This window comes from Polyodon spathula, chromosome 1 (assembly GCF_017654505.1).
Source record: "Polyodon spathula isolate WHYD16114869_AA chromosome 1, ASM1765450v1, whole genome shotgun sequence".
NCBI classification, from domain to species: domain Eukaryota; kingdom Metazoa; phylum Chordata; class Actinopteri; order Acipenseriformes; family Polyodontidae; genus Polyodon; species Polyodon spathula.
The window spans coordinates 49,583,871-49,600,446 of record NC_054534.1 but is presented as its reverse complement, the minus strand read 5'-3'; the positions used below and the strand labels follow the sequence as shown (position 1 = coordinate 49,600,446).

Here is a 16,576-nt window from a genome sequence, read left to right as displayed (position 1 = left end):
TGTTACGTTATTCATAATGAACACGTCTTCACCGTTACTTGCATCTGTTTCAGGATTTTCGCTAATGTGATGAGCCCCATGTTTTTTTTTTTCACTTTTCCCTGCTTTTGTTTTCCTTCCCCTCTAGGTTTGGTTTTCTCCACAGGTGAGTTCGCCCTGCACGCCTTCCTGATGTGCCCCTTTTTTCCGCATCTGTGACACATTTCCTTAAGAAAACGACAGTCATTCGCCATGTGCTCACCACCGCATCTATAACATGCCCTCATAGTTCCGCCAGTTCGTGGTTCCCTCCACGTTTTTAGCTTTTGCACTGTAGCCTGGCTAGCATGTTTCTAGTTAGCACCATTGCTTCCTTTGCTTTGCCATTGTAAATCCTGAACGTCTTTGTTCGCTGTCTCCAATGCCTGAGCATGCTTCAGTGCTTTTTCAAATGTTAACTCGGTTTCTGCTAACAGCCTGCGCTGAATACGATCATCGTCTGAGCTAGGAAGGAAATTAAAAGAGAAAACCAAAACTGTGGTATTTTCTGGTATACTACCGGCACCTTGCAAAGGACCATATGGACAGCTGGAAATAATTAATGAAAACGCATGGCTGAAGACGTGTTGCACACGGGAAGGCTTCACCTATCTTGATCATTGGACCACATTCTACAACGAGGACTATCTGTATAGATGGGATGGACTGCATTTAAATAACAAGGGAACCAGTCTACTCGGAGAAAAGATCCTCGAGCAGGTTCTGAAGCATTTAAACTAGGAAAGGAAGGGGGGAGAAATCAACAAAAAAACAGAAGGGAGACCGCATCAAAACAAGAACAACAACTCAGGTAAGACAACCATTAAATGTATTTCTCTAAATGCTAGAAGTATCAGAAAAAAAAATTCTAGAACTTGAAGCTACTGCACTAACAAGTAACTATGATGTGATAGGTGTTACAGAAACGTGGTTGTCTGAGAGTGATGGGGACGAATATAATATTTGTGGGTATACACTGTATAGGAAAGACAGGCAGGACAGAAGAGGAGGAGGGGTAGCGCTATACATAAGAAACAGTCTTGAAGCCCAGGTGTTAAACCTGGACAAAGAAAATAAAACCGAATCAATATGGGTCAGAATAACGGACAAAAATTCAAAGGGCATAATAATAGGAGCATGCTATAGACCTCCAGATTCAGACGGTGAGCACAATAATCTGTTATACAATGACATTAGAAATGCGTGTAGCAAAGGAGAAGCCATACTAATGGGGGATTTCAACTTCCCCCAAATAAAATGGTAAAACCCAGTGGGTAGCACGAAGGATGAAATAGAAATAGTGGAAATGACAAATGACTGCTTCCTAACACAATTTGTCAAGGCACCGACTAGAGGGGAGGCATGCCTTGATTTAGTCTTTTCAAATAACGAAGTAGAATAACTAAAACAGAGGTCAGAGAACCACTGGCAAACTCAGACCACAACATGGTCTCATTTGAAGTGTTTTTTAAAACCCCAAAAGTAAAGACTAAAGCTAAGGTTTACAATTTTAGAAAAGCAAATTATGAAGGTATGAAACAGAGACTAACAGAAGTAGATTGGAGTAAAATAGAGAAAACACCCACAGAAGAAGGATGGTTGTTCTTCAAAAATGTAGTACTAGAGGCGCAAAACAATTACATCCCTAAAGTAGACAAATCTAAATGTAAAACTAAATTGCCAAAATGGTTTAATAGATCAATTAAAAAAAATATTCAGCGAAAAAAGACACTTTACAGAGCATTAAAAAAGGACCAAAAAGAAAGTACACAGAAAGAGTACACAGAACTGCAAACGCAAGTCAAAAAGGAAGTTAGAAAGGCCAAGAGAGAAATAGAAATGAACATTGCTAAGGGAGCTAAAACCAATTCCAAAATGTTTTTCCAATATTACAACAGCAAGAGAACATTCAAAGAGGAGATTAAATGTTTAAGAGATACGAATGGCAAAATCGTAGATGAAGAAAAAAAAGTAGCAAATATATTAAATGATTACTTTTTACAAGTTTTTACAAAGGAGGATACTGACAACATGCCCCACATGTCATCCAGTTCCTATCCAGTTTTAAATAACTTTAGCATAACTGAGGCAGAAGTGTTAAAGGGACTAGGAGCTCTTAAAATAAACAAATCCCCTGGGCCGGATGAGATCCTCCCAGTAGTACTCAAAGAAATGAAAGAAGTTATTTACAAACCACTAACCAAGATCATGCAGTAGTCTCTTGACACAGGGGTGGTACCGACAGACTGGAAAATTGCAAACGTAATACCGATCCACAAAAAGGGAAACAAAACTGAACCAGGTAACTACAGACCAGTAAGCCTGACTTCTATTATATGCAAACTTATGGAAACTATAATAAGATTCAACATGGAAAATTACCTATATGGTAACAGAGTACTGGGAGACAGTCAACATGGTTTTAGGAAAGGGAGATCGTGTCTAACTAACTTGCTTGATTTTTTTGAGGATGCAACATCGATAATGGATAATTGCAAAGCATATGACATGGTTTATTTAGATTTCCAGAAAGCTTTTGACAAAGTCCCGCACAAAAGATTAATTCTCAAACTGAACGCAGTAGGGATTCAAGGAAACACATGTACATGGATTAGGGAGTGGTTAACATGTAGAAAACAAAAAGTACTTATTAGAGGAAAAACCTCAGAATGGAGTGTGATAACCAGTGGTATACCACAGGGATCAGTATTAGGTCCTCTGCTATTCCTAATCTACATTAATGATTTAGATTCTGGTATAGTAAGCAAACTTGTTAAATTTGCGGACGACACAAAAGTAGGAGGAGTGGCATACACTGTTGCAGCAGCAAAGGTCATTCAAAATGATCTAGACAAGATTCAGCACTGGTCAGACACATGGCAAATGACATTTAATAGAGAAAAGTGTAAGGTACTGCACGCAGGAAATAAAAATGTACATTATAAATATCATATGGGAGATACTGAAATTGGAGAAGGATATGAAAAAGACCTAGGAGTTTTTGTTGACTCAGAAATGTCTTCATCTAGACAATGTGGGGAAGCTATAAAAAAGGCTAACAAGATGCTCGGATACATTGTGAAAAGTGTTGAATTTAAATCAAGGGAAGTAATGTTAAAACTGTACAATGCACTAGTAAGACCTTGTGTGCAGTTCTGGTCACCTCGCTATAAAAAAGATATTGCTGCTCTAGAAAGAGTGCAAAGAAGAGCGACCAGAATTATTCCTGGTTTAAAAAGCATTTCATATGCAGACAGGCTAAATGAACTGAATCTATTCAGTCTTGAACAAAGAAGACTCAATCTGATTCAAGAATTCAAAAGTCTAAAAGGTATTGACAATGTCGACCCAAGGGACTTTTTTGACCTGAAAAAAGAAACAAAGGACCATGAGTCACAAAAGGAGATTAGATAAAGGGGCATTCAGAACAGAAAATGCACTTTTTTACACAGAGAATTGTGAGATTCTGGGATCAATGAGCTACTAACAATCAAACGAGCAAGATGGGCTGAATGGCCTGCTCTCATTTGTAACCTTTCTTATGCTCTTATGTAAAACATCCCTCTGTCTGGTCGCAGTGATGAACCCAGTCTTTTTACAACATATTGTCTAAAAGCAATGGAGTATATAAATACCAAAGATTACTGTCACAAAGACAGTTGTAGTGGGTGACGTCAGACCAGAAACAGGAAATAAACAACAGAGAGGTGGAGTTGGGTGGAGCTGAGCGATAGGTTTCGCTCAGCATTTAATGAATGAACAGAACAATAAATAAAAAGGTTGTAACAAACAAAAAACACAGCACTTTCTCCAAATTAAAAGAGACAAACAAAACAAACTACACAGACAAACACGGTGAGCTAATATATAACTATTATTATTATAATCTCCGTCTCTAATACCATTCTCACTCGTGTTACACAGACCTGTTTATATCCCGTGTACCAAAGACTATACACCAACATTAACATACAACATACAACACAAAATACGCATGTATTTTGTTAACAGGAATAAGGGAATGGCCAAACAATTTAATGGCCTTACATTACTGTAAGAAGTCAGTTGTATTATATACACTCAAATACAAAATGTAAACATGTATTACAGCAACAGATTTATAAAATATAATAACCCAATTAATTTGCTTTCTGTATAAACATTAATTTTCAAAAACAGTAACATTTTATTCACAAAAAAGCAAATGGTTTCCTATATTTAGCTTAGAAACATAAGTGTAGTGCTCACCTGTAGCCCTATTTGTTTAACTTATAGTTTAGCTTTGTGACGGTAAATTGCCTTTACCTGAATCAAAGTGAAAATAAAGTCTGGAAAACATAAACATCAACAGAAACAGACAAGACAAAGATGATTTATATAAGAATGTATCAAAGCCTTGGTTATTATTCCATTATGAAAAATTGTACTTATGCACTAAGTCATATTTGACTAGATCATTAAAATTTAGAACATTTTGTATTTATAAGGAAGCCTGTTTGTTTAAATGAGTTGTATTTTCTGTGACCCTCTGTGGGAATGTGCCCTGCCCCTGTGTGTATTTGTGTGTTATATGTTGCATGTGGAGTGTTAATGTTGGTGTATAGGTATTGGTGCACGGGATATAAATGGGTCCGTGTAACATGAGTGATTTAAAATATATAGTTGTATTTAGGCACAGGGATTAAACTTCACTTCACGTGCATTTAAAATATTTAATAGTATGTGAGCACAGGGTTGCACAAATTAGTTCACGTGCTGGGATTCAAGTGAATAATTAATTAGTAATTGAATCCCAGCAAAACAGTATATATATACTGTAGATGTACATTTTACTTAGTCAGGGTTGTGTGTTCAGAGTGAAGGAACAGGAGAGAGTGAAGAGGTAAAAATAATAATATAAAATCAATTGCTACGTTGTGTATGTGTATTGTTCGTCCCTGTGTGTTATTGTCTGTTTGTTTTGTTTGTCTGTCTGTTCACACCCCCCATGGCACATACACATATGCTCACAGTGTTGTTTTTAAGACTAACTATCTCATAAAGTATCCCTGTTAACAAAGTTCTAAACCTAGCTCATATTTCCATCAGTTACTTAAATATTAACACAAGCCACTCAGCAAATAGAACTGTGATTGAAAAATCACATTGCATTAAGGGAAATATAAAAAAAAAATGTCAGTCTTTTCAGCCTTGTAAAGCAGGAAATAATTTCAAATAATGAATGGAGTTATGGTCAACAGTGTCAAGGACAGCTATGAGTCAATTTCTTACCTGCATCATTGGTAAACATTACCACATTCTTTAGGAATATTTGAAATTTAGGCTTTAAAACCTGTTTGCATTTGGTTTGCTAGACAATCCAAGGTTAAAAAACAAATGAAATATTTTGTATTATAGAATATACCCTTCAGGGGATACAAATTCCTTTGAGGAATGAATTTACATATAATATAAATATTTTGTTAACTTCAGAACATATCCAATTATAAGGCCACACATTATTTATAGTATCAGAATCTAGGTTGTGGTATTGAGGAAATCTGGCTTGAGATTTTTGGGGCTGTAAAATTTGGAAACCTTTTTGCAAATCTCGATAAAAGTTATTTAACATACAGTGAATACTTACATTTTTTGCTCTGTTTATTAGCATTACTATTGTAGTTTTTGAGATACCCCTCCCCACGGTAGAACAAGACACAACCTGCTTTGTTTTAGAGTTTAAATGCAAGCAGTTTGAAATGGATGGTTGTGATTAGAAATGTTTTTTTTTTTTCACACATTTTCATGATGTCCCCCCTGTTAAAGAATCGCTGAGCCAACAGAAAAAATAAATAGACTGCGCTCTTTTGCAGCAGTGACTGCTGTACACACACAGCATGTAGTAGTGCATGTTATATATTCAATATGTTCAGTTTTCATTGTTTAAAAGTCACCTTTTATGAGAGCGGGACTTTGCACATCCAAGTTCGTACTGTCTCAGCAATTTTTTTAGGTTCTGCTTCATGCTGAATTGCGTTACTTATCATCATTTATCACAAAGTTCTATTCTTATATATTTTATTTTTATTTCTCTTGATTTTTTTGTGTGTTTTTTGTCTGTTTTTGGGGAGTTTTATATATATGAAGTCTACGTCTGTTTGTTTTTGTTTGCTTCCTGACTTTTGCGACAATGCTTGTTGAGGGGAAGTGGTTTTGACAATAAAAAATAAAAAAAATAAAAATTCCCGCTGTTGCACATTAGTGTTTCTCCCTGTCGGGCTATTATCAGATGTGATTCTAAAAGCATCTTGTATTGAGTATTCATATATATATATATATATAGTAGATCTTTTACTATATATATATATATATATATATATCTGGGACATCTGGTATAATATATAATAATTAGATATATAATACCATATTCTTATAACATCTTATACCTGGGGGACATTAGGACAGAGTAGTGGTTAGTGGAGTCAGGACCAACTCCAGGTTTAGTCAATAGACTAATTAGGGGTTTAATTAATTAGGTTTAAAAGGGTGTGAGTGTGTGTATTTTGTGTGGTTGGTAGTAGGAGTTTGGTAGAGAGAGAGAGAGAGAGAGAGAGAGAGAGAGAGAGAGAGAGAGAGAGAGAGAGAGAGAGAGAGTGAGAGTGAGAGTGAGAGTGAGAGTGAGTGTGTGTGTGTGAGTTGGTTGGTTGGTTGGTTGGTTGGTTGGAGAGTAAGTGGAGCATTGTGAAACTGGAAAACCAACTATTGGAAAAGGTATTTGGATTGAGATTTGTTTTTTGTTGACGAGGTAACAGGCTTGGCCTGCCTTGTTAGTAGTTAGAACTGTTTAGATGGGTCCCGAGATCGGGTTAGGTTTTGTTTTGTTTATTTTATTTTTGTTGTAAATAATAAACACACACTACGGTGTTTCCTGGCATTCTGTGTCTAAAGTGTTTATTTGGAGAAGAAAAACGTGTGATCAGAGGGCAATCAGTCATTTGTATTGCGTAAAGTTTTTTCAGTCAGACATATTTGTTTGTTTTTATAACTTTGACTATTTTTGTCCTGTAAAGTGCTTTGAGATACACCTGTATGAAGGTGCTATATAAATAAACTTTGATTCGATATAGGCGTTCGCACAGAGAAATAAAATTGACCGATAGGCCTATGTGTTTACTTTCTTCAGAAGTATTTGTGTTTATATACCTTGTTAGTAAACTGTTTGTTATTATCTTTATCAATAACAGCTGTGAAAGAAATGCACCCCCCCCCCCCCCCCCCCCCCCCCTGTAAATGGAACAGCCTGTTGTTTTTTAATCGATACTGACCTACTGTAAAGTTTCACAAGTCCCTTCTACGTATCTCTGATTTGATAATATGTGTTTTGACTTGAACCACCGAGAAACAGTTTTTTGTTTTTGTTTTTTGATAATGAACTTTGGGGGAAAAAAAGAAGATTGGTATGGGCAAAGATATTATAGAATATCTTTGGTATGGGCCCCAGCAGAGGCTGGGCCCGGGTCCATCCGGGTCAATCCCCCTGCCGCCAGCCTTAATTTCAGAAAGGAACATCAAGGCCTTGCGTATGAAATGTATGGACACATCCTTTGTTCACGATAGGGCATTTAACACACTTGTGAGCGAGATCAAATAAAATTAATTTTCTGTACAAAAAAAGCTTACTCCACTGTCATACCACCGCTTAAGGTTAATTGATATCTTGCTAGAAATGGGAGTTTCCTATTCCTGTTGGAAAAGGAAACAAAATCTGAAGACCCATTTTCAGGACGGTCTGTGCTTTGTGGAGCGACTAGCACTTTCTGATGTGTTGTGTTGTAGTGATGGTAGACTTGGTGATGCACTGAAGAAGGCAGCACAGGTGCATGAGCAGTTCAGCAAGGAGCATATATCTGATGCTGAGGAACATGGGCATGGAAAAGTTTATCTGGATGAAGCTGTGGTCTTGCACAGGATTGCTGGTATGTTAAAGCAGACCATGCGACTAATCAAGAACTCAGAAGCATATATATATCAGTTGGAGACATTGATATTAAAAAGTGCAGAGAGGTTGTACCACATCTCATGTATGACTTTATTTTGTGGATGACCAGCGAAAAAGACTACCAGAATGTTCCCAGCAGTGATGAAGAAAAAAGACAAAGTCGTCGTCCTGTGCTGGCCATATGTCACCACATTACTGCCTTAGGACAGAAAGTATAAACAGCCTTAAAACTTTGCATTAGGGTACAAGTGCATCACAATTTTGGTAGCAGATGTCTCATTGATGTGCTACATATCCTTGGATTTCAGTGTTCTATGATGAGGTTAGATGATTTGTGGCATCCATTGCAGAAGATCAGTTTTCAAAGAATGAAGACATATATATACCTTGTGGAATGCTGATCACCTGAGTACCTACATTAATGTATCCATAGATAACTTAGACCATAACAAAGATACTCTGGATGGAAGGTCTACCACACATTGCATGGTCATGGTACTATATCAAAGGTGTGGCATTCCTGGTGATATTAACCACATCCCACGATCAAGTAAAAAGTCACTTGAAGGAGCAGCATATAAGAATATAAGAACATAAGAAAGTTTACAAACGAGAGGAGGCCATTCGGCCCATCTTGCTCGTTTGGTTGTTAGTAGCTTATTGATCCCAAAGTCTCATCAAGCAGCTTCTTGAAGGATCCCAGGGTGTCAGATTCAACAACATTACTGGGTAGTTGATTCCAGACCCTCACAATTCTCTGTGTAAAAAAGTGCCTCCTATTTTCTGTTCTGAATGCCCCTTTGTCTAATCACCATTTGTGACCCCTGGTCCTTGTTTCTTTTTTCAGGCTGAAAAAGTCCCTTGGGTCGACATTGTCAATATCTTTTAGAATTTTGAATGCTTGAATTAGGTCGCCACGTAGTCTTCTTTGTTCAAGACTGAACAGATTCAATTCTTTTAGCCTGTCTGCATATGACATGCCTTTTAAACCCGGAATAATTCTGGTCGCTCTTCTTTGCACTCTTTCTAGAGCAGCAATATCTTTTTTATAGCGAGGTGACCAGAACTGAACACAATATTCAAGATGAGGTCTTACTAATGCATTGTACAGTTTTAACATTACTTCCCTTGATTTAAATTCAACACTTTTCACAATGTATCCGAGCATCTTGTTAGCCTTTTTTTTAGCTTCCCCACATTGTCTAGATGAAGACATTTCTGAGTCAACAAAAACTCCTAGGTCTTTTTCATAGATTCCTTCTCCAATTTCAATATCTCCCATATGATATTTATAATGTACATTTTTATTTCCTGCGTGCAGTACCTTACACTTTTCTCTATTAAATGTCATTTGCCATGTGTCTGCCCAGTTCTGAATCTTGTCTAGATCATTGTGAATGACCTTTGCTGCTGCAACAGTGTTTGCCACTCCTCCTACTTTTGTGTCATCTGCAAATTTAACACGTTTGCTTACTATACCAGAATCTAAATCATTAATGTAGATTAGGAATAGCAGAGGACCTAATATTGATCCCTGTGGTACACCACTGGTTACCACACTCCATTCTGAGGTTTCTCCTCTAATCAGTACTTTCTGTTTTCTACATGTTAACCACTCCCTAATCCATGTACATGTGTTTCCTTGAATCCCAACTGCGTTCAGTTTGAGAATTAATCTTTTGTGCGGGACTTTGTCAAAAGCTTTCTGGAAATCTAAATAAACCATGTCATATGCTTTGCAATTATCCATTATCGATGTTGCATCCTCAAAAAAATCAAGCAAGTTAGTTAGACACGATCTCCCTTTCCTAAAACCATGTTGACTGTCTCCCAGGACCCTGTTACCATATAGGTAATTTTCCATTTTGGATCTTATTATAGTTTCCATAAGTTTGCATATAATAGAAGTCAGGCTTACTGGTCTGTAGTTACCTGGTTCAGTTTTGTTTCCCTTTTTGTGGATCGGTATTACGTTTGCAATTTTCCAGTCTGTCGGTACCACCCCTGTGTCAAGAGACTGCTGCATGATCTTGGTTAGCGGTTTGTAAATAACTTCTTTCATTTCTTTGGGTACTATTGGGAGGATCTCATCCGGCCCAGGGGATTTGTTTATTTTAAGAGCTCCTAGTCCCTTTAACACTTCTGCCTCAGTTATGCTAAAGTTATTTAAAACTGGATAGGAACTGGATGACATGTGGGGCATGTTGTCAGTATCTTCCTTTGTAAAAACTTGTGAAAAGTAATAATTTAATATATTTGCTATTTTTTTTCTTCATCTACGATTTTGCCATTCGTATCTCTTAAATATTTAATCAACTCTTTGAATGTTCTCTTGCTGTTGTAATGTTGGAAAAACATTTTGGAATTGGTTTTAGCTCCCTTAGCAATGTTCATTTCTATTTCTCTCTTGGCCTTTCTAACTTCCTTTTTGACTTGCGTTTGCAGTTCTGTGTACTCTTTCTGCATACTTTCTTTTTGGTCCTTTTTTAATGCTCTGTAAAGTGTCTTTTTTCGCTGAATATTTTTTTTAATTGATCTATTAAACCATTTTGGCAATTTAGTTTTACATTTAGATTTGTCTACTTTAGGGATATAATTGTTTTGCGCCTCTAGTACTACATTTTTGAAGAACAACCATCCTTCTTCTGTGGGTGTTTTCTCTATTTTACTCCAGTCTACTTCTGTTAGTCTCTGTTTCATACCTTCATAGTTTGCTTTTCTAAAATTGTAAACCTTAGCTTTAGTCTTTACTTTTGGGGTTTTAAAAAACACTTCAAATGAGACCATGTTGTGGTCTGAGTTTGCCAGTGGTTCTCTGACCTCTGTTTTAGTTATTCTGTCTTCATTATTTGAAAAGACTAAATCAAGGCATCTGGTCAGTGCAGTGACAAATTGTGTTAGGAAGCAGTCATTTGTCATTTCCACCATTTCAATTTCATCCTTCGTGCTACCCACCGGGTTTTCCCATTTTATATGGGGGAAGTTGATATCCCCCATTAGTATGGCTTCTCCTTTGCTACACGCATTTCTAATGTCATTGTATAACAGATTATTTTGATCACCGTCTGAATCTGGCGGTCTATAGCATGCTCCTATTATTATGCCCTTTGAATTTTTGTCCGTTATTCTGACCCATATTGATTCGGCTTTATTTTCTTTGTCCAGGTTTAACACCTGGGCTTCAAGACTGTTTCTTATGTATAGCGCTACCCCTCCTCCTCTTCTGTCCTGCCTGTCTTTCCTATACAGTGTATACCCACAAATATTATATTTGTCCCCATCACTCTCAGACAACCAAGTTTCTGTAACACCTATCACATCATAGTTACTTGTTAGTGCAGTAGCTTCAAGTTCTAGAATTTTGTTTCTGATACTTCTAGCATTTAGATAAATACATTTAATGGTTGTCTTACCGGAGTTGTTGTTCTTGTTTTGATGCGGTCTCCCTTCTGTTTTTTTGTTGATTTCTCCCCCCTTCCTTTCTAGTTTAAATGCTTCTGAACCTGCTCGAGGATTTTTTCTCCAAGTAGACTGGTTCCCTTGTTATTTAAGTGCAGTCCGTCCCGTTTATACAGATAGTCCTCGTTGTAGAATGTGGTCCAATGATCAAGATAGGTGAAGCCTTCCCGTGTGCACCACGTCTTCAGCCATGCGTTTTGATTAATTATTTCCAGCTGTCCATATGGTCCTTTGCAAGGTGCCGGTAGTATACCAGAAAATACCACAGTTTTGGTTTTCTCTTTTAATTTCCTTCCTAGCTCTCTGAATTTGTTTTGCAGGGATTTTGGTCTGTCTCTTCCAATGTTGTTTGTACCGATGTGGACGACTACTACCGGGTCGTCTCCTGTTCGTTCTAGGAGCCTGTCCACGTTCTCAGTGATGTGCTTGACCGAGGCTCCCGGAAGGCAGCACACTGTTGTAGTAAGGGGGTCCAAACTGCGAATTGAACTTGCTGTGTTTCTCAATATGGAGTCCCCAACAATCATGACCTCCCTTCTTTTTGCTGTCTGGTCACCACTGTCAATAGGGTCCTGGATGTTGTTCCTTTCATTCTCTTGTTGTTGGTTCTGCTCATCAAAATTCTGAAGTGACTCAAATCTGTTAGTTGTTTTGATTTCTGGTGGTTGTGGTTGAGGAAGTTTCTTTTTTTCCCTGCTTCTGCCTACCTGAACCCAGCTGTTCTGACCTTCTATCTCCCTGGTGGCTTTCAGTCTGTTAGGGGTGATGCAGACTTCCATGAATTGTGGGTGTGCCAGTTCCTCAAGATCCTGTTGCTGTCTCACTTCTTCCAGCTCCATTTCTAGCATACTTACTAGTTTATGCAAATCCTGGATCGTGCGGCACTTTACGCACACTTGGTTTAGCTCCGCTGGGTTTTCTCGGATTTCCCACATCAAGCAGGTGTCACAGATTACTGGCTTGAAGACCATGTTGAGGTTTTTTTTTTTTTTTGAAGTTTAGTTTCTTCTGCAGCTGTCAGCCTGCTTTCCAACTGCTTCGAAACTGCTCTGTACTTTTCCACGCCTGTACTTCTCCCACTCGCTGTCGCTTCCACTCGCTGTCGCTGGGAAGACTGCATCGTTTAACTGCGTTGTTCTGCTGTGCTGTTGGCTCCTCCCCTCGCCCGTGTCTCACAACGGCGCTGAATTTGAATCAGCTGCTCCGAGTTTCAGCTTGTTTGTTATCAGAAAAACACACGCGGCTGTTTGACTGTGAGCTGCTGCTGTGTTTCCACAGTGTCCTGTGTTTTCTGTTTAAAGCAATTAAAGATGCAATTTCTCCTTACTGCTTCTAAACTGCTCTGTACTTTTCCACGCCTGTACTTCTCCCACTTGCTGTTGCTTCCCTTATGATCAAGATGAATTACAATGGTACACTAAACCCAACCAAAAACAGACCCAACTTCAATAGCTAACAGCTCCACTGTTGCTGTAGATATAGATAGCAAATCCTATCAGAAAGGAATAGCAAATTCTCTGGTTTGGAAGCTTGCACGGTTCATACATAAAGAAACCAAGCCATCCCTGCATGGAATAGTTTCAACACTGCAACATCAGTTATACATCAGCCAACAATCAGATATCTACCATTCCTCCATGCACCACCAACAGACATCAGTACAATCTATACAACCCTACTGAAATTGGTGGCTGTGGCAGAGAAGTTAGGACAACCCTACATCCTAGTAATAGCAGACTTAATGATATACAGTAAAGCACAACAGGTAATATGGAGCAAACCAGAAACACTTGATGGCACCTTTTCACTGCAACAGATACATATGCAGAGTTAACAGCACATCTTATGCTTCAAGGCAAATAACCATCTCGGCATTGCGGGGAATCATATTGGTACTTGATCTCAGTTATATCTGTCCTGAGCAAAGTCATGGTCTGAAGCACATTCCTGATATGGAACAAGGATTGAAAGATTCGCAGGACATCATTGATGGAATGGCAATATTGTAGTTCATGAGTGAGGCTTACATTAAAACATTTTGATGACATTGGAATGCAGGCTACTACAGATCCTTGAAACAGCAAATAGCTACTATGATGTTGTCACTGTTGTTTTTGATAAGAAGAGTTTTCAAAAGAATGGAGCATGAGTGTCAGGGTGCTGGTGAGACAACGTCTAGCCACCAAATCTTCAGAACAAGACTTGTGTCTAAATACAAGTTGTTCCTGAAGGGCTCTGCCAACAAAGCTGCACTTGATGAATTTGTAAGCAAGTATCTTGCTTGCCAGGCTCCAGCACATCTTTCAGAAGCTAAATCCATTGTGATTGCTGGTGGATTTGCTGAAGGAAAACATGTAATACACTTGACATATTCTGTTTTCTACACAAGAGGAGGCAGACACCAGAATGGTGCTTCATGCCTTTAGCTTGAGCAAAGACCACTACAAGGTTGTAGTGCGGTGTGATGACACAGGTGTTTTGGTCATCATGATCTGTTTATTTCTGTCAAGGTCTGCTGGCACAAGAGGTATATATGCATCCTGGACATTCTGGAAAAACTGTCACTCGGGAGAGGTTTATTCCTATGCACGCTGTTGCAGTAAGCCTTGGTAATGTGGTGTCAAATTGCCTGTCTGCAGTTCTTGCCCTAACAGGCTGTGACACCACCAGTGCCCTCTTTAAAACTGTTAAGCTGGCAGCTTTCACTAAGTAACTTAAAAATGCAGATGCCCTTAAAGCACTATCAGAGTTTGGCAAGTTTTTGCAAGACAATGTTTTCTCCACTGCCCAACATTTTATGCTAATGCTGTAGGTAAAAATAGCAAACAATGCACCACACTTGATGAGCTAAGGTACAAATGAAATACCTGACCACTGCATGGCAATGGCTGCAGTACTACTGTTACTGTAATACTAATTCAGACTTTTTTTCTGCTTTAGGTCCCTCTTGTCACGTGAGTCATTGGCCTCAACTACTCTGAGCCTCACTGAAAGCCAGTCAACCTTGAGTGTAAAACAGGAGTGGCCTCATCGCTACCGGATCCTTCCCTCCCTACCTTTGCAAAATGGCAATAACAATGAAAATGAACTGGGGGAGATACTGAGCATCCCTCCAGGGACCGCTGTGTCCAACACTAGTGTTGCCAACTCCCTGCCCTCCTACCTCTTTGGGGGAGACAGCCCCCAGCATTCAGCCTGGTCTCAGACAGCCCGTTCTAAGAAAAGGGCACTCTCCCTGTCTCCACTGTCAGACGGAATTGGCATTGATTTTAACACAATCATCCGCACATCCCCCACCTCATTGGTAGCGTACATCAACGGTTCCAGGGGCTCACCTGCCAATGTCTCTCCACAGCCAGAAGTTTATGGGCACTTTCTAGGGGTAAGGGGCAGCTGCATTCCCCAGGCTTCTTTAAACCCAGGCTCCCAAAGGCATTTGCAGTTGGCCAATAGTGTTCCCCAACTGCAACCCTACAGTGAGCAGCCTGAAGCTGAATACCAGAGGATGCAGCAGCTAGAGCAGGGTAACCTTCAGTACACTGCTATGAACAACATGGTTGTCCAACAAGGAATTCCCGTTATTGAAAGTAAGCCTCTTGGCTCAGTGTTTAAGAGTGAGCAAATGGACACCTTCTCACACATTACCCCCACTATGGACATGTCTGCACCCCCTCAGGGCTCCCCACCCCCTTACCATTCCCACCAACACTTGCAACCCAATGAGGTCTTAAAACAACATTCACACCATCACCCCAACCATCTTTACCATGGCCTACCTTCCTCTCAGCTGTTGGAAGAAGATGGGGAGCTGGACGACTTCAATGGTAAGCACTGTTGCCGGTGGATAGACTGCAGTGCTGTATATGACCAGCAGGAGGAGATGGTCAGACACATTGAGAAGGTGCATATTGACCAGCGGAAAGGGGAGGACTTTACCTGCTTCTGGGCTGGCTGCCCTCGAAGATACAAGTCTTTTAATGCCCGCTACAAGCTGTTGATACACATGAGGGTGCATTCTGGAGAAAAGCCAAACAATTGCACGGTAAGTTTCTGAAACTCCTATCTTATTATGTTTGCATTTTTAAAGTTTTGATTAAAAACGTAGTCTTTCACGACTGGTTCAATGTACAAGCAGCTAGTTGGCAACCTCTATGAGCTGAGTTTACCTCATTAAGACATCCTACAATTTTTGCTAAATGTAAACCCCCACACATTCTCCTTAATTTTTCATCTTTACTACGTGAAATTTCTGTTGTCTGATCGGTCATTTCTGTTGTATAGGTGCAGTTTGTGCTTTTCATTAGAAGGACATACTACATACTTCATACTTGTATAATTGAGCATGAACTTGAAAATATAGGTCTAATGTTTGCCACAAAACTATATAAGGGCTTTGTATACAGCAGGCAGATGAGCAAAGGATTCAGAATTATCTCCCAGCAACAGGTAAGCTTTTGAGGGATTTAGATGTGAGAATGTGATATAGACAGGCTAATATACTTAAGCTATTTATAATATTAAAAAGTTATTTGAATGCAAAGTTGTTTTTTTCTGTAGAAACACAGAATTTTACACAACAAGCAATACAAAGTCCCTGATAGCAATGTAATACACTTACCAGTAACTGTGTATTCTGTGTTTTAAGCACAACACTAACAATTACAGTTTCTTTTTTTTTTTTTACCACCAGACAAGATTATATATATTGCTAAAATTGAAAACAATATGTCCTGTAAGGGGACTACAAATAAGTCACATTGAATTATTTCTGGGGGATATGATTAATGGCATTGCTTCTTTACCACTGATTCCAATCCTATGAGCAGTAAATTAACTTACTAATGCAGTGACTCATTAAAATTACAGTAAGTATTGAAAGTATTTTTGAATGACACCAGCTTGAAGAATGGGGTTAGGAGGTGGAACAAAATCCTCTCTAGATGTGGCATTGGCAGCAATCAATTAGGTTATATGCCAAAATCCATTTTAATCCATTTATCACAGAACTCAATTCAGGATCTGTGGTTGACTATTTATAAAGTGTATTTACCTTCAGGTTGTAGCCAATATGGTTTACCTGAAGAGCTTAGACTCACATTACACGCAGGGTCTTGCTAAAAA

At 38.8% G+C, this 16,576-nt stretch overlaps 1 protein-coding gene across 1 annotated transcript in view; it reads left to right on the top strand.

Moving 5' to 3' along the window:
• Nucleotides 1-16,576, top strand: part of LOC121320899 (zinc finger protein GLIS3-like) — a 241,771-nt gene that overhangs the window by 36,984 nt on the left and 188,211 nt on the right. Inside the window, exon 4 of the mRNA XM_041259711.1 lies at nucleotides 14,396-15,497. Within this exon, the coding sequence (XP_041115645.1) occupies nucleotides 14,396-15,497 (1,102 nt within the window). The remainder of the gene's footprint in view (nucleotides 1-14,395; nucleotides 15,498-16,576) is intronic.